This window comes from Dermacentor silvarum, chromosome 5, assembly GCF_013339745.2.
Source record: "Dermacentor silvarum isolate Dsil-2018 chromosome 5, BIME_Dsil_1.4, whole genome shotgun sequence".
NCBI classification, from domain to species: Eukaryota; Metazoa; Arthropoda; class Arachnida; order Ixodida; family Ixodidae; genus Dermacentor; species Dermacentor silvarum.
The window spans coordinates 15,398,688-15,418,602 of NC_051158.1; the positions used below are offsets into that span (position 1 = coordinate 15,398,688).

General features: G+C 46.2%; 3 protein-coding genes across 8 annotated transcripts in view; 1 reads left to right on the top strand and 2 right to left on the bottom strand.

The window, feature by feature from the left end:
* The window catches only part of LOC125945543 (8.6 kDa transglutaminase substrate-like), a 42,365-nt gene extending 39,537 nt beyond the window's left edge, over window positions 1-2,828 (bottom strand). Inside the window, exons 1-3 of one of the 3 annotated variants that reach the window (XM_049667425.1) lie at window positions 2,689-2,828; window positions 2,280-2,336; window positions 143-266 (exon numbers count right to left, since the gene is read on the bottom strand). In XM_049667425.1, the coding sequence (XP_049523382.1) occupies window positions 143-266; window positions 2,280-2,329 (174 nt within the window). In that variant the 5' untranslated portion in view covers window positions 2,330-2,336; window positions 2,689-2,828. The remainder of the gene's footprint in view (window positions 1-142; window positions 267-2,279; window positions 2,337-2,688) is intronic. The other 2 variants (XM_049667424.1, XM_049667426.1) reach the window with 2 other exon arrangements.
* Window positions 1-19,915, top strand: part of LOC125945437 (lysosomal alpha-mannosidase-like) — a 252,278-nt gene that overhangs the window by 106,821 nt on the left and 125,542 nt on the right. The gene's annotated exons all lie outside the window — the stretch shown is intronic.
* The window catches only part of LOC119452938 (8.6 kDa transglutaminase substrate), a 65,158-nt gene continuing 61,667 nt past the window's right edge, over window positions 16,425-19,915 (bottom strand). For 3 of the 4 annotated variants that reach the window (XM_037714903.2, XM_049667413.1, XM_049667412.1), the window contains exons 2-4: window positions 19,183-19,239; window positions 18,354-18,477; window positions 16,425-16,608 (exon numbers count right to left, since the gene is read on the bottom strand). In XM_037714903.2, coding sequence (XP_037570831.1) covers window positions 16,459-16,608; window positions 18,354-18,477; window positions 19,183-19,232 — 324 coding nt within the window. In that variant the 5' untranslated portion in view covers window positions 19,233-19,239 and the 3' untranslated portion in view covers window positions 16,425-16,458. The remainder of the gene's footprint in view (window positions 16,609-18,353; window positions 18,478-19,182; window positions 19,240-19,915) is intronic. The other variant, XM_049667408.1, reaches the window with a different exon arrangement.

Consider the following 19,915-nt stretch of genomic DNA (forward strand, 5'->3'; position numbering starts at 1 on the left):
TTCTATGCGAACTGCTCTTAACGGTCACCCTGGTCTCGTCGAGCTGTGTTCTTACGGCTTTCTTGCCAAGGTGGCCTTCAACACTGTACTTTGTGCATGCTGTAAGTCTTGACGTATCGGCCTACATTCCTTACGTGCTTACCGTGTGACAATAGTCGCAGCAACCACAGTAGCCCTTGTAGGTTCCGCAGCGACAATCCACCTCCTCGCACGTCGACGGGTCACACGTTACGCTGGCACATTGAGGCGGCGACGTCGCAGACACGCTGCAAGAAAGAGCGTCACACGTACGGTCGCCACGAGAGCGGTAGCTTCTAAACAGCTTTCCTTTGGAGGTGCCCCTGACAGTTCTTTCTTTGGCATGTTTGAGTCCACACTTCTCTTGCAGAATTTGCATAAATGTATTTTTATGCTACGGATTAAAAAAAACTTTAACATTGATAGCAAGATGAGAGCAAGGGCGTGAATAATTAAGGCAGAAAGTTGGGCTACTTGGTATCGAGCATAATAAGGCATGGCGACTAGCGTAAGTACGACGGCAGGCTGGGCTAAAGAAAGAACACGGGACCTTTCTTTAGTGCCTGTCGTGTTACGCTAGTAATCATGCCTTATTAGGCTTGAATAATGCTTAGTTCATGTGCCCGCCCACCTCTTTCCTTTTTTTCGTGTATGTTTGAAAGAACATCAAATAGTTTGAGCACATCTTGAATGAAAACAGAGAGAGAGAAGAACTTTATTTATTTCACTAAAACATCAAGGGGGAAATCGCTTTGATCTGTCAAAATAAAGCGGTGAAGAAGAGAAAAACTTTGCGTTTGGTAAAGTCGCGAGTAAAGCTGCAGATACTGCGAAAATATATTTTTTAATTGCTGCCTAGCCATGCTGGCTGAAATAAAATGCGTGGAATTAACTCCGCGTTGCACCGATATGCCAGAAGAAATATATATATATATATATATATATATATATATATATATATATATATATATATATATATATTTGCTGGTGTCACGGCATCTGGGCTACCGCTCCCAAGGTATGTTCGATAACGAGCAATTAAGGATCAATGTAATTAGAACTAAATGGGAAGCGGACTTCGAGGGCAGTATTCTAAGTGCATCCTACACATCCTAAGTCGCTCCTAAAAAAGTGAACTCATTTAAATGTGAAACACGCGCCTGAGAGAAACATAGGGTCCCGCCCTTAATTTTCGGGGATATCACTTTTGCGCTCATATGCATACTACTAAATTCATTTTTTGTGCCCACAATATTTTTATTATTGTATAAATGACCGAATATTTGGTGGATGCTTGTCAAAAATTTCCTTCTTTTTCTCCATCCTTTAATCTTCATAATTTCGGCGTTTGACTCATTATAATCAATAAAATACTTGCGTTGAATCGGAATTTGCCTGTGGACGTTATACTGAGCAAACGTTCGAAACGTTCCACTAAAATTTTGCCCATTTGCCCGTTGCGGTCGCTCACTGAAGAGATATTGGAATATCAATATCAACTTGTGAGCTTTTCAGTTATTTCTGCACTAGTTATCAACCAGAAAAGTGGCAACGAGAGTTCGAACGGACAGTTAATACGCCAAAACAGCCACCCGACAGGCAGGTGTTTAAGACGCTAGCACAATGCGCTGGACTTGCTTGTTCGACGTGATGTGATATTCCCGACGCATAGGTGATCGACAGAGACAATGGCGGCAAAACATGGTGCTGACGGGTTACAAGGTGCTTGTGTCGCAAATCAACCCACAGTTCTCAATAATTGTGTTCATACAAGCTGATGTAAAAACATAGGATAAACCTCCCGCGAGCACCATCCGGCAATAAAAATCGGCCCTAATCAAATAGACTCGAGCACACGTTAAAACCATGCCTCATCAACGCGTTGTTCAAATATGGCGATCAACGGTTGAAACTTGATGCGGAAACCCAGCGATACTCTTAATCCCATTCCACACAAGTTTTGCTTAGTAACTGGAACACACTTGCAATTATGTTCCGCTTGCTTAATGAAACTTATGTCGAACACTGTTAAGAGTGTAACCATGTTTCAGCCGCTGATCTTCGTATTTGAAGAATACGTTGCTCAGGCATTGTTTTAAAGTCTGACCGAGTCTACTAGATTGGTGCTGATTTTTATTTTCGGAAGGTTTTCTTACGGGAGCTTCATCTTATCATTGTCAGATCGACTTGAATCAGAACTATTATTTATAATTGTGGGTTGATTATTTCAGCTTAGTCCGTGGCTGCATTGGGCGTCTCACCTGATGATGGCAACTGCGACGAAAAATATGGGTACCAAGGCGATCTTCATATCCACACTGCATGAAATACAGACAACAGCGATCGAATATTTTTGATTATAGACTACGAGGTTGCAATATGATGAAACGATGTTACGCGCATCAAGAATGCGTTGGCGAGGCGTATCCGAACATATGACACATGTAAATTTCATGTTCAAGAACTGTCGCTTAAGTTTCGTTCTCAAGAGAAACTAAATTATGATTGCTAGTATTACTGGAGGAGCAGTACGAAGGCAAATACGCACAAACGCACACACACGACTCGAGTGCTTCGTCATTATCTGTTTCCGTGCTGCTCATCCGATGTGCCCGCCCAGCCCAAGTTTTCCAGCGACTGTAGCTTTTAAAAATTTGGAAGAAATCTCACCTTGCTCCTTTCTTGCGAAGATGCTGAAAAAAATGTGCTCTCTCTCGCTCGATATCCCGTAAGGTTTCAAGAGACACCGTCTTTGAGAGCTGTCCTTATATATGAGGGGGAAAAAACAAAGTTAGGTCGTCGTCTCTCCCTGCATACAGCGAAGGAAGGCTTTTTCAGCTGAAGGCAGAAACGTCCCCGCACGAGGAAAAAAAAAGTACTGATAGTAACGGTGCACATTTCGTCTAGCGTGCATGGTTTGTGTGTGTCTTACCGGACTCTGCGGCGTGTCGGGTCGGTTGCTGAGGTTGCAGGAAGGAACTAACTACTCCCGCAGTTCTTGGCGACAAGCCACGGAAGGACACCCATGGTAAACGGCAGTGGACTATACTGCGGTAACATACAGTGGTGCATACATAATGTGGCTACGTTTTACACGATTGGCAATGCAACACAACTATTAAATTATGGGGTTATACGTGCCAAAATCATGATCATATTATGAGGAACGCCGTAGTGAGTCCCGGATTAATTCCGACCACCTGGGCATCTTAACGTCCCCATTGAAATAGGAGTGAAACGCAGAAATGCCTTTTTTGAGACAACCATTAGACCAATAATGACAAAAAAAAAAAGATTGTTGCATTTCAGAGAAAAAAAAATGATAAATTCTAGTGGTTCTTATGTAGCACGTATAGAGCAACCGAAAGACGGATCGGGGAATTTTTTCATGATGGCGTACGGTTTTCTGATTGACAATCTTGCTCTGATTATATTATTTAAGGCTTAAATGATTAATAATAACCAATTATATAATTAGGTGAAATACAACAAAAATATTATCTGACCTGCTCCAAGCGACGACAAACAAAATTACCTTGGTTCTTTCCAGCTACGTGGCACTCGCATAGTATTACATTTTGGCACAACTTACGTGGGACACCCTGTATGCTATAGGTCACTTAGCCTAAAAAAAAGTATGCATTTTTATTTTTGCCCTGATTAGCCTAGAAAGAAAGAGCGACGATAAATAGAAAGGATGTTAACATGGTAGGGGTCGGTTTGCTGCCCTACACTGGAAATTGGAAATGGAATACACACCTTTTCGTTCTAGATTATGAACGCAGATTGCGGACAATGGGTGCGTACTCGTCTACATTCTTCATGGGATTGCCGTGTGGGAGTAGCCGCAGCAGCCGTAGTAGCCCACGTAGCCTCCGCAGCGACTATTCAACACCTAGCACGTTGCGGAATCACGCGTAATACCAGCCCACCGTGCCGGTGACGTCGCAAGCACGCCGCTCGTCTTCGGCGGGGCCGAGTCCAATCCTTTGAAGACAGGATAGAGATTATTTATTCACTTATTCAGCGCATACTGCAGTCCATGCACCAAAGAGGGGGGGGGGGGGGGTTGTTAACCTAGAATACAATGAATGACAACAAATCTGTTAAAAAATACAAATCGAGGTGGTAAACTTAAGTAAAGAAAATGATATGACCATATTGATCAGAACACAATGCCATCAACACAACAATCGGGACTAACTATGCATAATCGAATTAGGGGACACCAGGAACAAAGAATACATGTTTAGGTAATGAATTCCGCTAAATTAGTGTTTGATTATTTCATTAATTGATTGTCGCTTTGTTTGTCTCAAATAAGCGGCAAACCAAGGTTCAAAATATTTTGTAGGAAAACATTGAAAATGTTGACCTGGTCACTTAAAGAGGAGAAAGTCGGTAAATATCCGCGTTTGGTATGTTTGATAAAGCGCTAGGGCCCGATGCGATATTTTAATGAACAAGCGCAGGGCGACAACACATTCCAGAGCATTTTCTCTTCCGTAATTTCAGGTTGAGGCAGTGAGATAAAGACCATGTTCTTTTAGTACGCCACAAGCCGGGTGCAATACGTTATCACCACCTAAATGTAAAACATGATCTCCCAAGGGGGACTAAGCATACCAGGTGCTTCTTTTTATGCGAAACAATATTGTTATACAAGAAACTGTCATGTCTAGACATCTACCGTATTGGCACGTAGGCTAAGTGGTTAGGCGGACATTAGCATTAAGAAAACTTTCAACGATAATTTCGGTAATTGCCTGCAATAATCTATTCGTCATTTAATTTCTAACTTTAGGGCACACGTGTTAACAACGAAATCGAAGCCGACGAGTAGTGAAGTCACGTATGCTAGGCAGATATTTGTAACTATCACTCCACTCCTACCGTCAAAAAAATGTGTTGCAGATTTTTCAACTGTTTTCGCTTTTTGAATGTAAGGACAAGAATGACTCTGTCAGAGACAACAAAAGTACAAACTCAACAAATTTACATTCTTGACTAGACGCAATGCTGTTAACAAGGGGATATCTGGTCAACTAGCCAGCTTTCAAATGAGCAAGAAGTGCAGACTAGCTCACCGTATTGAAACGCGGCGTTGTCAATGGTATAATGAAGGAAATACGCTCTACTAGATGCGCAATAAGCATTTCGTGCGGTTCGGCTCTAAATAAGCTTGAAAAGGACAATTTTATTTTGAGAAGTAAATAATATCTCCGATTCGCAAATAACTTGTGTGAAGAGAACATAGCCAGTTCCTTGAAAATAAGAAAATTACTGTCATTGAACTGAAACAAGAACTACCCCAGCGGCCTAAAACTGGGACATACTTGCAACTCCTGGCCTTCTTGTTTTCTTCCCTTTTGAGCTCGTCTATAGTCGCGCCATTATTTTTTCGCCACTACTTGTACCACGTGATCGATGAACATGACACTATATCGTAAAAAGAGAGAAAGAGAGTGATAAAAGAACTCTTCTATGTGCTTGCTTTGTAAAAAAACTCGTTACGAGGAAGCAAGTCTGCTAGAGGAAAAATAGTAAATAAAAGAACATAAAAACAAATGAATCGATATATTTATGGTTTTATCATACAAGAAAGTCAAATGCACTCTAATATAAGCACAAGAAAGTTCGAGAGGCGATGATTGGAGCAGGACCCTCAACAGCAATTACATTAAAATCTGTACAAGCATTCTGCAAAACAATTCCCTGAACAAATACGGAGATCTCAAGCAACTCTAAGGCTGCTCCAACGGCGCGGTAATGCTGAAGATAGTTGGGTTTCGTACGCTGCAAAAATGTGCACGGGAGAGCATTATAGTAGTGATGACCTTATTTTTGAGAAGAACCTCACAGGCATATCTTTGTGTTCGTGTCGGAGTTGGCCGCTGGCCCTTAAAACGGCCCCGGGTTAACGTGCCTTTCCGTAAGCTGGCTACGCAGTAAGGCACATGCGAGGCGCAAGCGAGTATTCTGAAATTCCGAGCAATAAATTCCTGAATTCAACCCAAATCAAGTCTTAAAGAACAAATGTACAGTTCCAATTTGATATCACAGGTATTCGCAGCCCCAAACTTGTAGCACAAGCACTATATCTCACCTACGTTGTCTTTTCTGAGATTAAAATACGCACTTCCTTTCGCGAAAGCCTGGAAAAAAACAACTTCAGTCAACGTACCGCGAGTGTACCCTGCTAACGTTCACCAAGCTGTTACTTCAAACAAAAAGAAAAGAAAAAAAATTAAATATATTAAGAAAACTTGGTGCAAGATACAATTATAAGACTTACGGTGTTCTGTAGTGAGAGGTCTGACAACCGAACAACGTAGGTATTAAAATCGCATCTTGCACCACGTGCTCCTAATATATATTGTTTAACAGCTTCGCTAAAGTTAGCTGCGACACCCGTATATATATCAGCATCTGCGGGGCTGATTCAGCGAAAATAGAAGTTAAGTCTGCTTTTCTCCGGATAATTAAGTAAACGTCCTGTAGCTTCTATCGAAGCTCGTTTCAGGTGGTTCAGGAAAGAAAGACTGAAACCGCGTACGTTTCACGTACTATCTGTGCTATCTCGGATGCAGCGTCTGTGGCGTCTCGTCCAGGTTGCTTCGCACGCAACAGCGAACTGAAGCAGTTTCTTTACGGAGGGCCCGCTGGAGGTCACCTGATAAGGAATCAGTCTGCGCTGAAAAGTACCGCACTCCATGACGTCGTTCTCCTGCAGGGAGGAATAAATAGCCCATACACGATATATATATATATATATATATATATATATATATATATAGTGAACGAGAAGAAAGGGAACCGAGGGGCCCGATTTTTTTAATAAGCACATAATAAGAAGCCAACAAACAATAACACCAAGGACAACATAGGGGAAATTACTTGTACTTATTAACTGTATTAAAGAAATGATAAATTAATGGCAATGAAAACAGATGAAAAAACAACTGTCCGCAGGTGGGGAACGAACCCACGTCTTCGCATTACGCGTGCGATGCTCTCACCATTGAGCTACCGCGGAACCGTTTTCCCATCCGCTTTCTGGGGTATTTATGTTTTACAACTAGAACTAATCCTGGGAGTGTTAGCCAGCGCCACCATGCACTCACAAACCATAGGGCGGATGTGGAACATCCTTTCTGCCGCAGGAGCCACGAGCACGTGATCTTTGCGGACAGTTGTTTTTTCACCCATTTTCATTTTAATTTTTTTTATCATTTCTTTAATTCAATTAATAAGTACAAGTAATTTCCCCTATGTTGTCCTTGTTGTTATTGTTCGTTGGCTTCTTATTATATGCTTATTAAAAAAATCGGGCCCCTCGGTTCCCTTTCTTCTCGTTCACTACATAACGAGGGCTCGAATCCGGAAAACAATGATGTCTCTAGGTAGCATACGTGGGTTTATTGACCAGTTGCCATCACCCAAAAAGATCACGTGCTCGATATATATACAGGGTGTTTCAGCGAGCACAGTGGCTATACCAAGTCACTGTGGAATTATTGTCAAAACACGTTCGCTCAGAAGAAGCTGCTCGTGTAGCTTATGCCGAAGTCCATTGATGCCGCTTTCTGTATGACGGATGATGCTAGGAAGCTCGGCGTATATGCACACCAATACGCCACATATGAATGGAATGCACTGCGCATTAGGCATACCCGACTAGGTATATTGCCTGGATCCTACCTCCGGATTTCATCAACACTGTCCCAAAAAGACGCGGCCCATTTGAGTAGGTAGGCTATGGTTGGTCCATCACTGCCTACGCGTTCCGCCTAGGAACGGCAGACATTCCAGCTTGTGACCGTTGCGGTGACGAACAAACAATATCTAATGTTCTGGGCCAGTGTCAACTGTAGGGTGTGCAATGACGGTCACTTTCCATCGTATTCAATCTATGGGACGACCGAACTCTGTCAAAAAATAAGAATTATACAGCATCAAACCATCATATCCCCACTCCAGTGCAGGGTAGCAAACCGGCAACTCTCATCTTGATGAGAAACTCTCAACCAGAAACACTCATAAGGCACTTGCTTCACTTGAAAAAAAATAATTTTTTTGTTGTTGATTGAACCAGTATGCATGATGACGCAGTTTGGAGGATCGTGGTGCGAGGTGGTGGTAGAGGTGGTGCGAATATGCTTATGGTGACAATGTGCATGACAGTCGCTTAGCGCATACACTGGTTGATCTATCATGGGAAGCAGGGGCGTAGCCAGGGGGGGGGGGAGGGGTTGGGGGGGTTCAACCCCCCCCCCCCGAAATTTTTTTCGCCCCCCCCCCCCCCCCCCCGCCCCACTTACCCACCTTTTGTTGGCGTCGCTTCGCGCTGACATGCTTCATGAAACCAGTGCTACTATCACAATTTCATTCCTGGGAGCTTCCGTTTGGGTTGGTAATTTACAGCGAATCATGTCTGCACGTGGAAAAAACTGTCACGGTGTTTGTCAAGGCTTTGACACTCTGTGAAGTTTTGGGCGAGAATGTGGCGGCCGCATTCTGAAGCAACAAATGCGCAACAAATGAACCAACGAATGCGGCAGCCGCATTTTAGATGATGGCGAAAACGCTCGAGGCCCGTTTACTTAGATTTAGGTGCACGTTAAAGACCCCAGGTGGTCGAAATCTCCGGTATACATTTCCGCCGCTTCCCTTCAGGTGCCGGTTAGGCCGCGCTCGCGCAGGATCTTAGGCTACGTTCACACTAGGTCTCGAAGCTGTCGGAAGCGGCAAAATCTTGCAAAAATCCGCCCGCCTAGGCTTGCCGCAAAACAGGCAGAAAAACAGGCTGCGAGCCAAATCGGTCTCGGGCTGATTTTTTCGCCATGGCGAAGCGGAAACGTGGCGGAAAGTCGTTCTGCTTCACTGGAAGCTACACTAGCATGTAAACAACCGGTCGTAAAATTGAACATGGCACCAAAAGCGTAGGCTGCAATGCTGATCGACGCGATCAAGAACCAGCCCTTGCTCTACGACAAGAGTGGCACTAAAACGTACTGTCAGCAATACTCGCGATAGTGTTCAACGTCGCGCGACCGGAGGTGCGGCAACGAAGCCTTGGCGTGATCCAACTTCTCGCGTTTTTGCAAAATCAGGCGAACCCACCACCGCTGTTTCCGAGGTGTCCACGTCTTCCGTTTATTCATTGTCCATTTCTAGATGGTGCAGGTCGAGGCATCTCTCCTTTATGCATCTCTCACTTTCTGTCCCTTTCTAGAAAACAAGTAGGTAGAAGTATAAAAGCCATTTCTTCCACTTCCATGGCAGACAATAGTTAGGCAGATTCCTCGTTGGCACTCCACTATTCTCCTCGCACGTGTGCGGTATGTTGCAGAAGTCGCGGGGTGCTTTTCTCGTCGCGACGATAGATTGGGAGCGTAGGTCTCACGTAGGACGCGCAGGCTTTGGCGAGCCCTAACACAAGGGCCAGCCCGGGTTTTAGCTGTAGTTTCCTGGAGGCGCCGACAATACGAAATGATGAAATGTTATTACAACTTTTAAATAAAAGCTATTAAAGAAATATTATCATGCCTAGGCACCAACCTGTGACTCAGCGCTACCGCGCCCGTGTGAGAATTACGGAACGCCAACGAGGAATTTACCGAAGGTCGCAGATGACACGTGAGGTTGCGTAAAATGATCACTTTTGATGACGGTACGTGGCCGGGTCAAAGAATGAACATACCGCTCAAAATAATGCGATAATGAGCGCCACCACACCGACAAACGTACGCATGACTAGATGGATCTGGACGAAAACAGCAGCGGCGGCCGCGGCGGTAGCAAAACAAATGTGAACAACTTGGACAGGCGCGGAAAAAATTTTCCGGCCACTTTGGCCTTTCCGCCCGCTTGCCGCTTCCCAAGTGTGAACGTAGGCTTAGTCTGCGCGAGAAACGTCTCTTGTTTGCGATTGCCCCCCTACGGAAGGCTGGTAATTACTGTTGTGTTGTTGAATCCCAAACCAGCAATTACGGAAGGCTGGTAGTTGCTGTTTTGTTGTGGAATCCCAAACCAGCAATGTACACACGAAGGGGTTGATGACAGCAGTGAAATTCCACCGACTCGCAACAGAATGCACGAAACAGACAGCCGACAAGCATGAATTACTGCTGTGCGCAGTAGAGCGTAAGTAAACTCTTGTTGCAGGCGCTGACAGTTCTCGTCGGAGTTCACGCGTCCTGAGATATTATGTGCACTATGTACTGAACAAGACCGGAGTTCATTCCTGCATCACTAGTACACCAATCAGTCGAGATTCTGTGAGGTACAAGGCCGCTTCCTGTTTGCACCGGCCGTAAGTGAAGCAGAAATGAGTCGCACGCACTACTTAAAATGCGTACACATGCCATATCTATGCCTGTGCGGTGAAATATTCTGTACAATTCTGAATATGTTGACGTAAAGGCAAATGATGGCTGCACGCTCGCACACAGCGGAAAACACAGCGGCCCATGCACTTGCCGCAGGAAATGCAACCCTCTCGTATGAGGGAGCAGGGCGACGAAAGCTTCGAAAAAAAAAAAAAAAAGCCTTACGCGTTTTTGCGCGTATTTAAGTTTTCTAGCGCAAAGACGCAGTGAACAAGCAATTGCTATGGGAGTAGGTATAGCCTGGTCACACATGCATTTTCACGCGTATAGCCGTCCTTGACTTGTGAAACGCACTTCGCCCCGACGAGGACGACGCCATCTACGCTTAACGGAAATTAACAATTAATGATGTCTTCTCCAAGCGGACGGGTGGTCTGAATGATGCGTTTTCGAAGGCTGGTCCATTCAGTGGCGCGATGAGAGACCGTTGCTCCAAACGCCCACTGTACCTGTCGTACTTACTGTATTTACTGAGCTTACTTTACTTTTTGCTTAATTTCTTCACAAGCACACGCACACGCGAGGGGGGGAGGGGGGGGGGCGGTCCCATGTCTTTCATATACATGTATAAAGTCTGGTTAAACTACCGATATTTATTATCGATCACGCGACATAGAAGAAAGCGGAAGCTTGCCCCCCCCCCCCCTCCGAAAAAAATTTCGGGCTACGCCCCTGATGGGAAGGGATTACGCTGGTGCATGGAAGGAGGGAAGCGTATACGAGAGGGCACGGTCAGCATGGACGTATTGGAGAAAGTGTGGCGGAAATCACGTGCTGTTTTTTTATGCAAACGAGCATTGGGACTGGTATCCCAAACGCCAGCGTTGCCATAGAAACCGCGCTCCTGAAGCTCTCGCTGGTGTTCTCGGCCTCTGAAAAGTGACAGAAGATTTTTCCGCCCGTGTCTTGCTCGTAGCACATTTTGTTCGCGAGAAAAGCTGACTTTTGGGTGTGGTGTGAAGCTTGAAAGTTGTGTTTTGGGTCTGTGAGCGCGAGTGTCAGCCAGCAACAGAGACATTCAAGTAATCACGGCGCGGATTTTCGTCGTCGTCTTCAACGTGCCACGGAAAAACACAGGAGCGGGTCTGCTTAACTAAAACTGCTACAGAAGTTTCGTAGGCTTTGTTTTGACGCGCGTCGGCAGCACACTTCCGGTGGCTCGTAACAATGCAAGTTCGAAGCTCGCGCCTATATCTGCTCCGGCGAGCTGATCCGGCGACCGTAAATGCAGATAGCAGACCAACATGGCTACACTTCCGGCTTCAAAAACGTGACGTAAGGGCCTTTCCTATTTTGTTTCTCTCCGCCATGCGCTGGTGCAAAAATTAAATGTTGTGATGATAGACTGCACGAACAAATTAAGAAATCATGATAGACCCACAACGAAGTGCAGCCAATATTCGCAAAACGTTATCCAACCTGGCTTCTTGAAAGGGACACCTACACCTACACTAGTTTCACTTACACTAGTAAATTATCCTTCTTCAATTGGTGGTGTCCGATACCCGACGTCTATGATGTGTTTCCGGCTCCCGCACGCGGCTTCCTCCGCATGCAACCAGGAAAAGCATGACCTTTGAGATCTGCATCTGTTATCCAGAGGGCGCCACCATGCACTGCCATGCACTGGGGCGTGGATTTGCACACAACGTATGCCAAAAATAACACTTTCAATAAGGAGCGCACTGCTTTGGGCTAGTTGTCATGTCTTCGTCGGCAATTGCGTTGTTAATCTGTTAGTATCACTTTCACCCAGAGAAGACGCTTGGTAATCCAGAAGAGGCGTCAAAAGAAAAAAAGTGGTCGCAGTTTCACCTGAAAGGCGAAGCATCAATTGCGATAGCAAACTTGCAGAGAGCTATACGGAGTAATGATATTAGCTTTATCAGCTGTATAAACTTGGACATGCAGCAGCATCGGCAACACGCAGACTGTTGTCGACGCCATCGGCGTTTTGCCCGCGTTCGCTCAAAATGCGTGCGGCGTTGGTGACTGTTGCCGGAGCCTGTGATATAAATAGGCACTTGGTGCCGCAGCTAAACGTCGCCTCCCTTCCCTCCCCCTCCCCCACGGCTTCTCGCGCGTCGGAAGAAGGTGCGTTTGCTCTACATATATGGTGATTGTAAAGGAGAAAAGAGACGCCTACTTCTGCAGCCCTTAAGCGAGCACGGCGCGGAACGCGCGTTTGTTCTCCGCCGTGCGTTCACTCCCCGTGAAAGACGCGCCCCTCGCGCCCTTTCACTCGCACATACAGCGTTCGGCGCGCGGCGACGATTTCTTCTCCAAATGACGTCATACGGAACCTCACGGCGACGGCTACGGCGACGGCTACGGCGACGGCTACGGCGACGGCGACGCCGACGGCAGAAATCTGCTTTTGAGTGTCGATATAATTGCTATCGCAATAAAAGCAGGTGGCGAAGCCACCGTGAAGTTCCCACACCAGCACGTTTTGACGTCATAGATTTAACGGCCTATGCCCTGTCCTAGCCAACTTTTTACTGGTACAGTTAGACTGTATTATGTTCTAACCGAGCCAAGGACTCCACATGGCAAGATTTCGGGTATGTTTATGAACCAACACGGTCAAAATGCGAAAAAAAAAAAAATGCTTTTAAATCCATAAAGCCACACCGAAGCACCGGCGTTTGGGTCTTTGCGCGAAATTAAAAAAAAATGAAACTGACCTTTATTTCCTGTTCTAATAATTAAGTTACCGTTAAATCAACGACAGAAGATTTTTCACAGAATACTTTTAGGCAGAGATTGATTTAGTGTTTGTTATTAGTGTGGCTGTAATGCATCGCAACAATGCACGGAACCTATTTGCAACATATTTGCGAATATCAATCAATCAATCAATCAATCAATCAATCAATCAATCAATCAATCAATCAATCAATCAATCGAGAATTCAAATAAATCAATCAATCAATCAATCGAGAATTTAAATCAATCAATCAATGAACCAATGAATCAATGAATGAGCCCATACAAAAATTAATCAATTAATCAATTATTTATTCACTTGATTAATCAAGCAATTTATTTTTAATTTTTTACAATCGATCAATCAATCAATTGGTAATTGATCGATCAATTTCAATTGATGATCGATTGATTGACCGATTGATTGATTGATTGGTTTGGGACTAGATGAGACATGTGTATGCTGCAGTAAAGATCCAGAGACCACTCAACACATCCTAATGGAATGCGAAGGGATTCACCCAGCGAGAACCGTAGGTAAGGTACAACTTCCAGAAGCGCTTGGGATTAAAGTGGACGGGAACATCAACCGATCAGCCGTAGAGATAAGTAAGAGACGATTAGAGTAACGGTGGAAAAAAAGCAGGGAAGAGATTGATGCGACCTGCTCTCTTAAAATCATAGGTAGCTGTACAAGGTAGATTTTGGAGGAAAAAAAAAACTGATTAATGAGAGGCATACAAAGAGAGAGAGAGAGAGAGAATTCATTTGAAAGAAGGCAGAGAGGTCGGCCTGAGCTAGCGCGCTCTAGCCTGCTACTCTGCACTGGGGGAGGGGGACATAAAGGTGTTCATCATCATACCGTATTGGTGAAGCAGCGCACTGACAAGGACAAAGTGGAGAAACACAAGAATACACGACACTCGCGGCGAGTATTCGTGTATTCAAGTATTGTCGTGTATTCCTGTGTCTCTCCACCAATTGATTAATTAATTAATTGATGAATTATTTAAATAACCAAATTTATTTATTTCACACCTGGGATGGAGGAAGTACAAATTCTGCGATGTAACACGAATTGCTTCGACTACGCACGATTGGGCCCATGCACCCGTATTCCACTGACTCTGGGATTGGACCCACGTACTTCACAAAAGGAAGGCTGCTTCAGCACCAACACCAGCCAAACACATTCTAAAGCGTCAAAAACCGGTTTATGTATGCGAATAGCACATGAAACTATTACTAAGCATCCTACTTAAGCAAGAGAAATTGCCGTGGCTTTGCATGGTATTGCGCAGATTCCGGAATTGGCCTCTACACAATGGAAGCGTGTCCTTGACAGCTGTAGGTACAGGGGACGATTTCGCGTCGTTGCGTTCAGGGGGCGTTAGGTGTCAAGAGCGTAGCGATCACAACACCACCTAGATAGCACAAGGCCTAGCTGTTCACTTCGATCCATGACGTCATTGTACCTGGCCCGAAATTTCCATTGCCAAGGCTGGTGTAACGAAATCAGCATGGCTTACTCGGGAGCACCGCCATTAGATTCTATGGCAGTCGGGCCAGGTTGCATGCCGTCATGGACCTTAGTGAACTGGCCTTGTGCTATGTTGGTGTTGTTGGCTTTGATCTGGGGCCTGTAGTGGGAGAGGCAGAGGAAGAGAATAGAAGCGGGATGCTTGTTGGTCTTCGTTCTCTGCTCAAACGCATTACGTGGTTAATTCTGGTCGTGTTGTGCGAGATTGCTTGCATGACAGTGAATGTATATTGTGTAATTCATAGCCCTGCTTGTAGTTGCTTACCATTGTGCAGTTACATATCAGTTACATATAGCCCGCTGGTTCCGGCATAACAATTGAATCGTTCAGGAGTAGCGCGAATCAGAGCAGTATTTTTTTTCCGTTTCACCAGAAGACCCCAGAAATTCCCAGTTTCATTGCTTTATATTTAAAAGCAACACAGTTTGTTTTGTTTGTGAACACTTGGTGACCTTGTCCGGTCATTGTCGCAACATCAAAGGCCGCTACTTCGGAAGTTTGTAGTTGAGGCTGCTTCCTGTGTTTGGCTCTTAAATCGTTATTTCGCTTGCCAAACCTTGGTCGTCACAAATGCTGGTAAGCCAGATATCTCGATACAGTTGCATCATAAAGGAACCACCGAACGTACAACACAGGCCGAAAACTGTGACGCGTCTTTCGTCTCTCGGACTGTGTTGTCCGTGTGCTGCGGTTTCCTCCGATAAGTAGTTAAAAAAAATGTCACAGTTTCGCCCTAAGGGCGAAGCAATGAATGCGATAGCAACACAGCAATGTCATACGAAGTAAGGTGAGCGGCTTTGGTAGCAATAAGAATTGTAGTAAACATGAGCTGATTAAGTAAGCAGGTGTGCTGCGGCGTAAGTAGACGGACATGAAGAGAGACTCGATGACCACAAGAAGGCGCGTTTGAAACGGCGGTGTTGATGAGAAGTGCTTCCCGTGGGCAGCGCGTGCGAAGGGACACACCTGTAGCTCTGCACTGCCGATCCGGGCAGCATTGCATGTGTAGCGTGCGTTGGAAAATGTGGCCCGACTATTACTAACTGAATGAACAAGCGTGGTGTGAGCGCGCACAAATAAACATGAATAGATCACACTGAATGACTGCAGACAACGACTGTCAAAACGCTGGCAGCAAGCGCATACGCCGCAGCGGGCGAAGGTACGTGCGGTCTATCGCTTCAATGGAAACTGAGCGGCGAATGCACGGAGCATAAAGGTCAGAGCCGTGGGGAGATAAGAGACGGTGCGGGCGAGCGACGAGCGCGGTTGTTGGCAGAGTAGAAGTGCCCCCCCCCCCCCCCCCCCCCCCCCGCTCCCTCCGGCGCTGGCTTCCCGCTTCCTTGCTTGCGCGTGGGAGATTGAGTGCGTTCGTTCTCCGTGATAGCGCGCGTCCCCGCACGCTTCCGCTCGGGCATACGGCGCGCGGCGAAGATTTTATCTATAGGGAACCTCACGGCGACGGCGACTGGCAGAAATCCGGTTGAAGTGTCCATATCATTGCTATCGCAATAAAATATTTTCTTCGTTTTGGTGTTTTCTAGGTTAGCGATTTAGCTCGTGAGACTCACGTAAGACCGGTTATCCAAAGAAGCACAGGTGCCTTCCGGCCCGATAATCGGCTCTCTTAATGGGGTGAATTGTCCTGGGAAAGAATTGAGCCCGTGCCATGCAAATCTCTTCGCACACTGTGGGCACAACATGAGTCTTAGCGATTTAGCCCACCCTCGCTTTTATTTTTTCCTCTGTTTAAACGCGGGAGGCGAAAAACATTTAGGCAATCCTTACACGCGACAAATTTACGAAGTGTGTGAGGTCTCCGTGTTGTCCTCGGGCGTGCATCGTCCTTGACCGCCTTGCTCGAAGCGCCTGGAAGGGTCTTCCAGAATGCACCGGTGGCCTTCGGTGCACCGGTTCAAGATCCACAAGTTGCACTGCTCACCTGGGCACTGCGGGCAATAGTTAGGCACAGCAAAAGTTCGTGTAAACGCCGCAGAATAATGAGCCCTGTTGTCAATGTCATTCTAACATTTCTCGCCTTCGAAAGGCTAAGCTTCTTGCCCCTCTCCTGTCCCCCCTACTGGCCGTAGTAGCCGTATTCTTAATTCGACACTGCCATGCAGTACGTGAAAACGCCAAAAACAAGAGAACAGAAAACAAAGTTCTACATTTAGAATATACAGATCCTCAATATACCAATTAAAGCATTGATCGTCTTAGTGAAAATTGCAAATTCATTTGACAGAATTTGTTTACTAAGTGGCCACGTTACGCTGAATTTCGTTGAAGTTAATTTTACACTAGGAAGCGTGTTTGTAGAGATGAATAGCAGTAGTTATGAAACATTCATGCCATGAAACTGCCCCGCCAAAAACAAGTGCACGGATCTGCTTGCACCTTTGGATCACAGCATTTAAGACTTTGATATTTCAGCGCAGTTGTTTATTATTAATATTGCTACCCTTTCTACTAGAATGCCATCAGACGAACGTAGGCATCGAAATAAATAATTAAGTCAATAAAACTAAGCGATTCACTACGTTGATTGTACGGACAATGACGTAAGTTTTCTTGTTTCAAGCTCCACACGACGGTAAGTGAAGTCCTTCAAAGCACTGGTTCCTGACAGTAAACCTGCAGATGTCTTTCACGGCACCTTGGTAGCGTCGGGTATGTCCACCTACATGCGTCTTTCGTTCGTTTTGTGCCTGCAAGTTTCACTTCTGCTTGTTTCGAGTTTTGCTGCGGGTTTTTATCCCTGACTGTCGGCTCCGATTCAATAGAACGACGCTTAAGACGGTCGCTTAGTGTCAGTTCTTAGGACGTTCAAAACTTACGAAGGGACCCTGCAAGCAAATGGCCAAAAAATACGAGATCGAAAAAATTTTTTATATGAGTGGAACCGAAGGCCTAATGAAGATATATCTACTATGCCCACCAAGCTATCTGCGTCATCAAGGTGATATATGTTGTGTTTTAGGACTGTTTGCTGTTTCTTACATTTGCTTTGATTGCCTTTGACCTGCTTGTATTTATCAATAATGTCTCACAGATATCGCGACAAGTTTCATAACCGCACCGCTGCAGCAAAGGATGCCGGTATTCGTGATCCTCAGCTGACTCAAGGACAACTGGGGTCCTTAACACATACTTTTCGAATAGACCTAATATTTTTCTTATTTTACATTGACGACCTGGATTAACCCTTGATATGAAAGCTGAAGGAGTTGAATATAAAAGACCCGCCGGGGTGGCTCAGTCAGCTAAGGCGTTGCGGTGCTGAGCACGAGGTCGCGGGATCGAATCCCGGCACCGGCGGCCGCATTTCGATGGAGGCGAAATGCAAAAACGCCCGTGTGCTTGCGTTGTAGTGCACGTTAAAGAACCCCAGGTAGTCAAAATTAATCCGGAGCCCTCCACTACGGCGTGCCTCATAATCAGAACTGGTTTTGGCACGTAAAACTCCAGAAAAGAAGTTGAATATAAAAGGTTCGACAGGCCGGGGAGCGCGGTCGGTGATACATTGCCGCCACCCTGCATCTCAAAAACGTGCTGGCAAAATTGGCGGTGCAGCTAGCCTCTACATGTTGTTCAAGGTTGTCCTAAAACCGAAAAGCGAAGATTGTGATTGCGACGTCTGTGGTGCGGATGTGCTCTGAAACGGGATGAAATCAGTCTACTGAAGGCCTCGCACCTTGTAGCAGATGTCGCAGCAACCGCATTGGTCCTTGTACGTTCCGCAGGCGCACTCCACGGGTCGGCAGCTGCCTGGAGTGCACGTCACCGCGGCGCAGTTCAGAGGCGACGTAGCCGAGACGCTGCGAGTTGGGCGCAAGAGAAGTGGCATAAGAAAAGTCACGAAACATTTAAACATCATGTTTGTCTCCTTTCGCTCCTGTGGACGTAGGCTTTAGAGCTCAGCTCTCACGAGCCCGTTCCTGCATTTAGCGTCGGCATCCATCGACGTAACTGAGTGAACGAGTATAGCGAAAGACGAAACAGCGAACGCGGAGCTCAGAGGGGGATGAAAGGCGGCGATAGCGAATAGAGCACGAGGAGTAAAGCGGAGAAGGAGGGTGCAGAGGCACCATGAGGAGGAAAGCGGAGTGTATGGCGAAAGCGTGAGAAGAAAGGCGTAGTGCCGCGCAAGACGGACTCTGCGGCGACGATGGCTGTGAGATAGCGCCAGAATAACGCGAGTCATCTGTTCACCGATGACGCCATCGACGAGGCATGCGGAGAGCGCGTCCACCGATACCATATATGGAAACAAAGCGCTGCATGAGGGGAGGTCTCTCTGCGGCTGTGAATCGCGCCCACGCGTCACCCACGCGCTGCCTCTCGCGATCTCCATGTTTAGCGAGGCAATCGCGTCACACTTCGCTCCGTTTGCAACGTGCCGCGCGAGAGAGATTGTCAGCGCCAACCAATATATCGCGAAATGAAAACACGTATAGAGCTGCGCTGAAATCGTGCCCTATTGCGAAATGAGACGTCACTCTTTACGCATGCGTCTCACTCACCTGAGAATCGCCACTGCGACGAACAAGAGTGCGATGAGGGCCGCGTTCATTTTGAACCTGCAAAAAACCGTTCGATCTTTCGATTTATCTTTGTCGTTTCGCAATAATCTAAATATAACGTTACTGAGCTGACTTTGCAAGGCTGCTTCATCTTAAATTGCCGATCAGTTTGGTTACCTCTCATTCAATAGTAGCAAAGAATAGGAAAATCATCGGCGTATTGCGGAAGTCCTTGCTTGTGCATGATTCCCAGGCACCTTGCTTTTCATAAACCCATGGGACGCATCACTTAAGCGTTTCACCTAGCGGGCGCATCGGTGAGTCGCATAGTGTGGTTAGGCCCTGCATAGCAAGGACTAACCACGCTACAGATGCCCCACTCTAAAGCCCTATAGGTTGTCTAGGCGCGTTATCCCACGCCTAGCCCCTGAAATCACAGGCCACCAAAGATAAATCGTACGAAAAGCACAAACTAACTCAATGCCCACTCCTGCGCGACTTCAACTCTTGCGTGACCTTACCACCGACGACCCAGCCCTATGCACCCGCTGTGCGGGCCATCCGAACACCTCCCACATCATATATGAACGTGCCCACCTGAATGCCCGACCCCACTCCCTCCTTCTTCCCGACTTGCCCTCCCACCTGATTCAGGGTGGCTGACTGCAGCCTCCAGTTATCAGGACCAGTGCTACATGGCTGCATACGCCGAGGAAGCGCTTCGACACGCGAC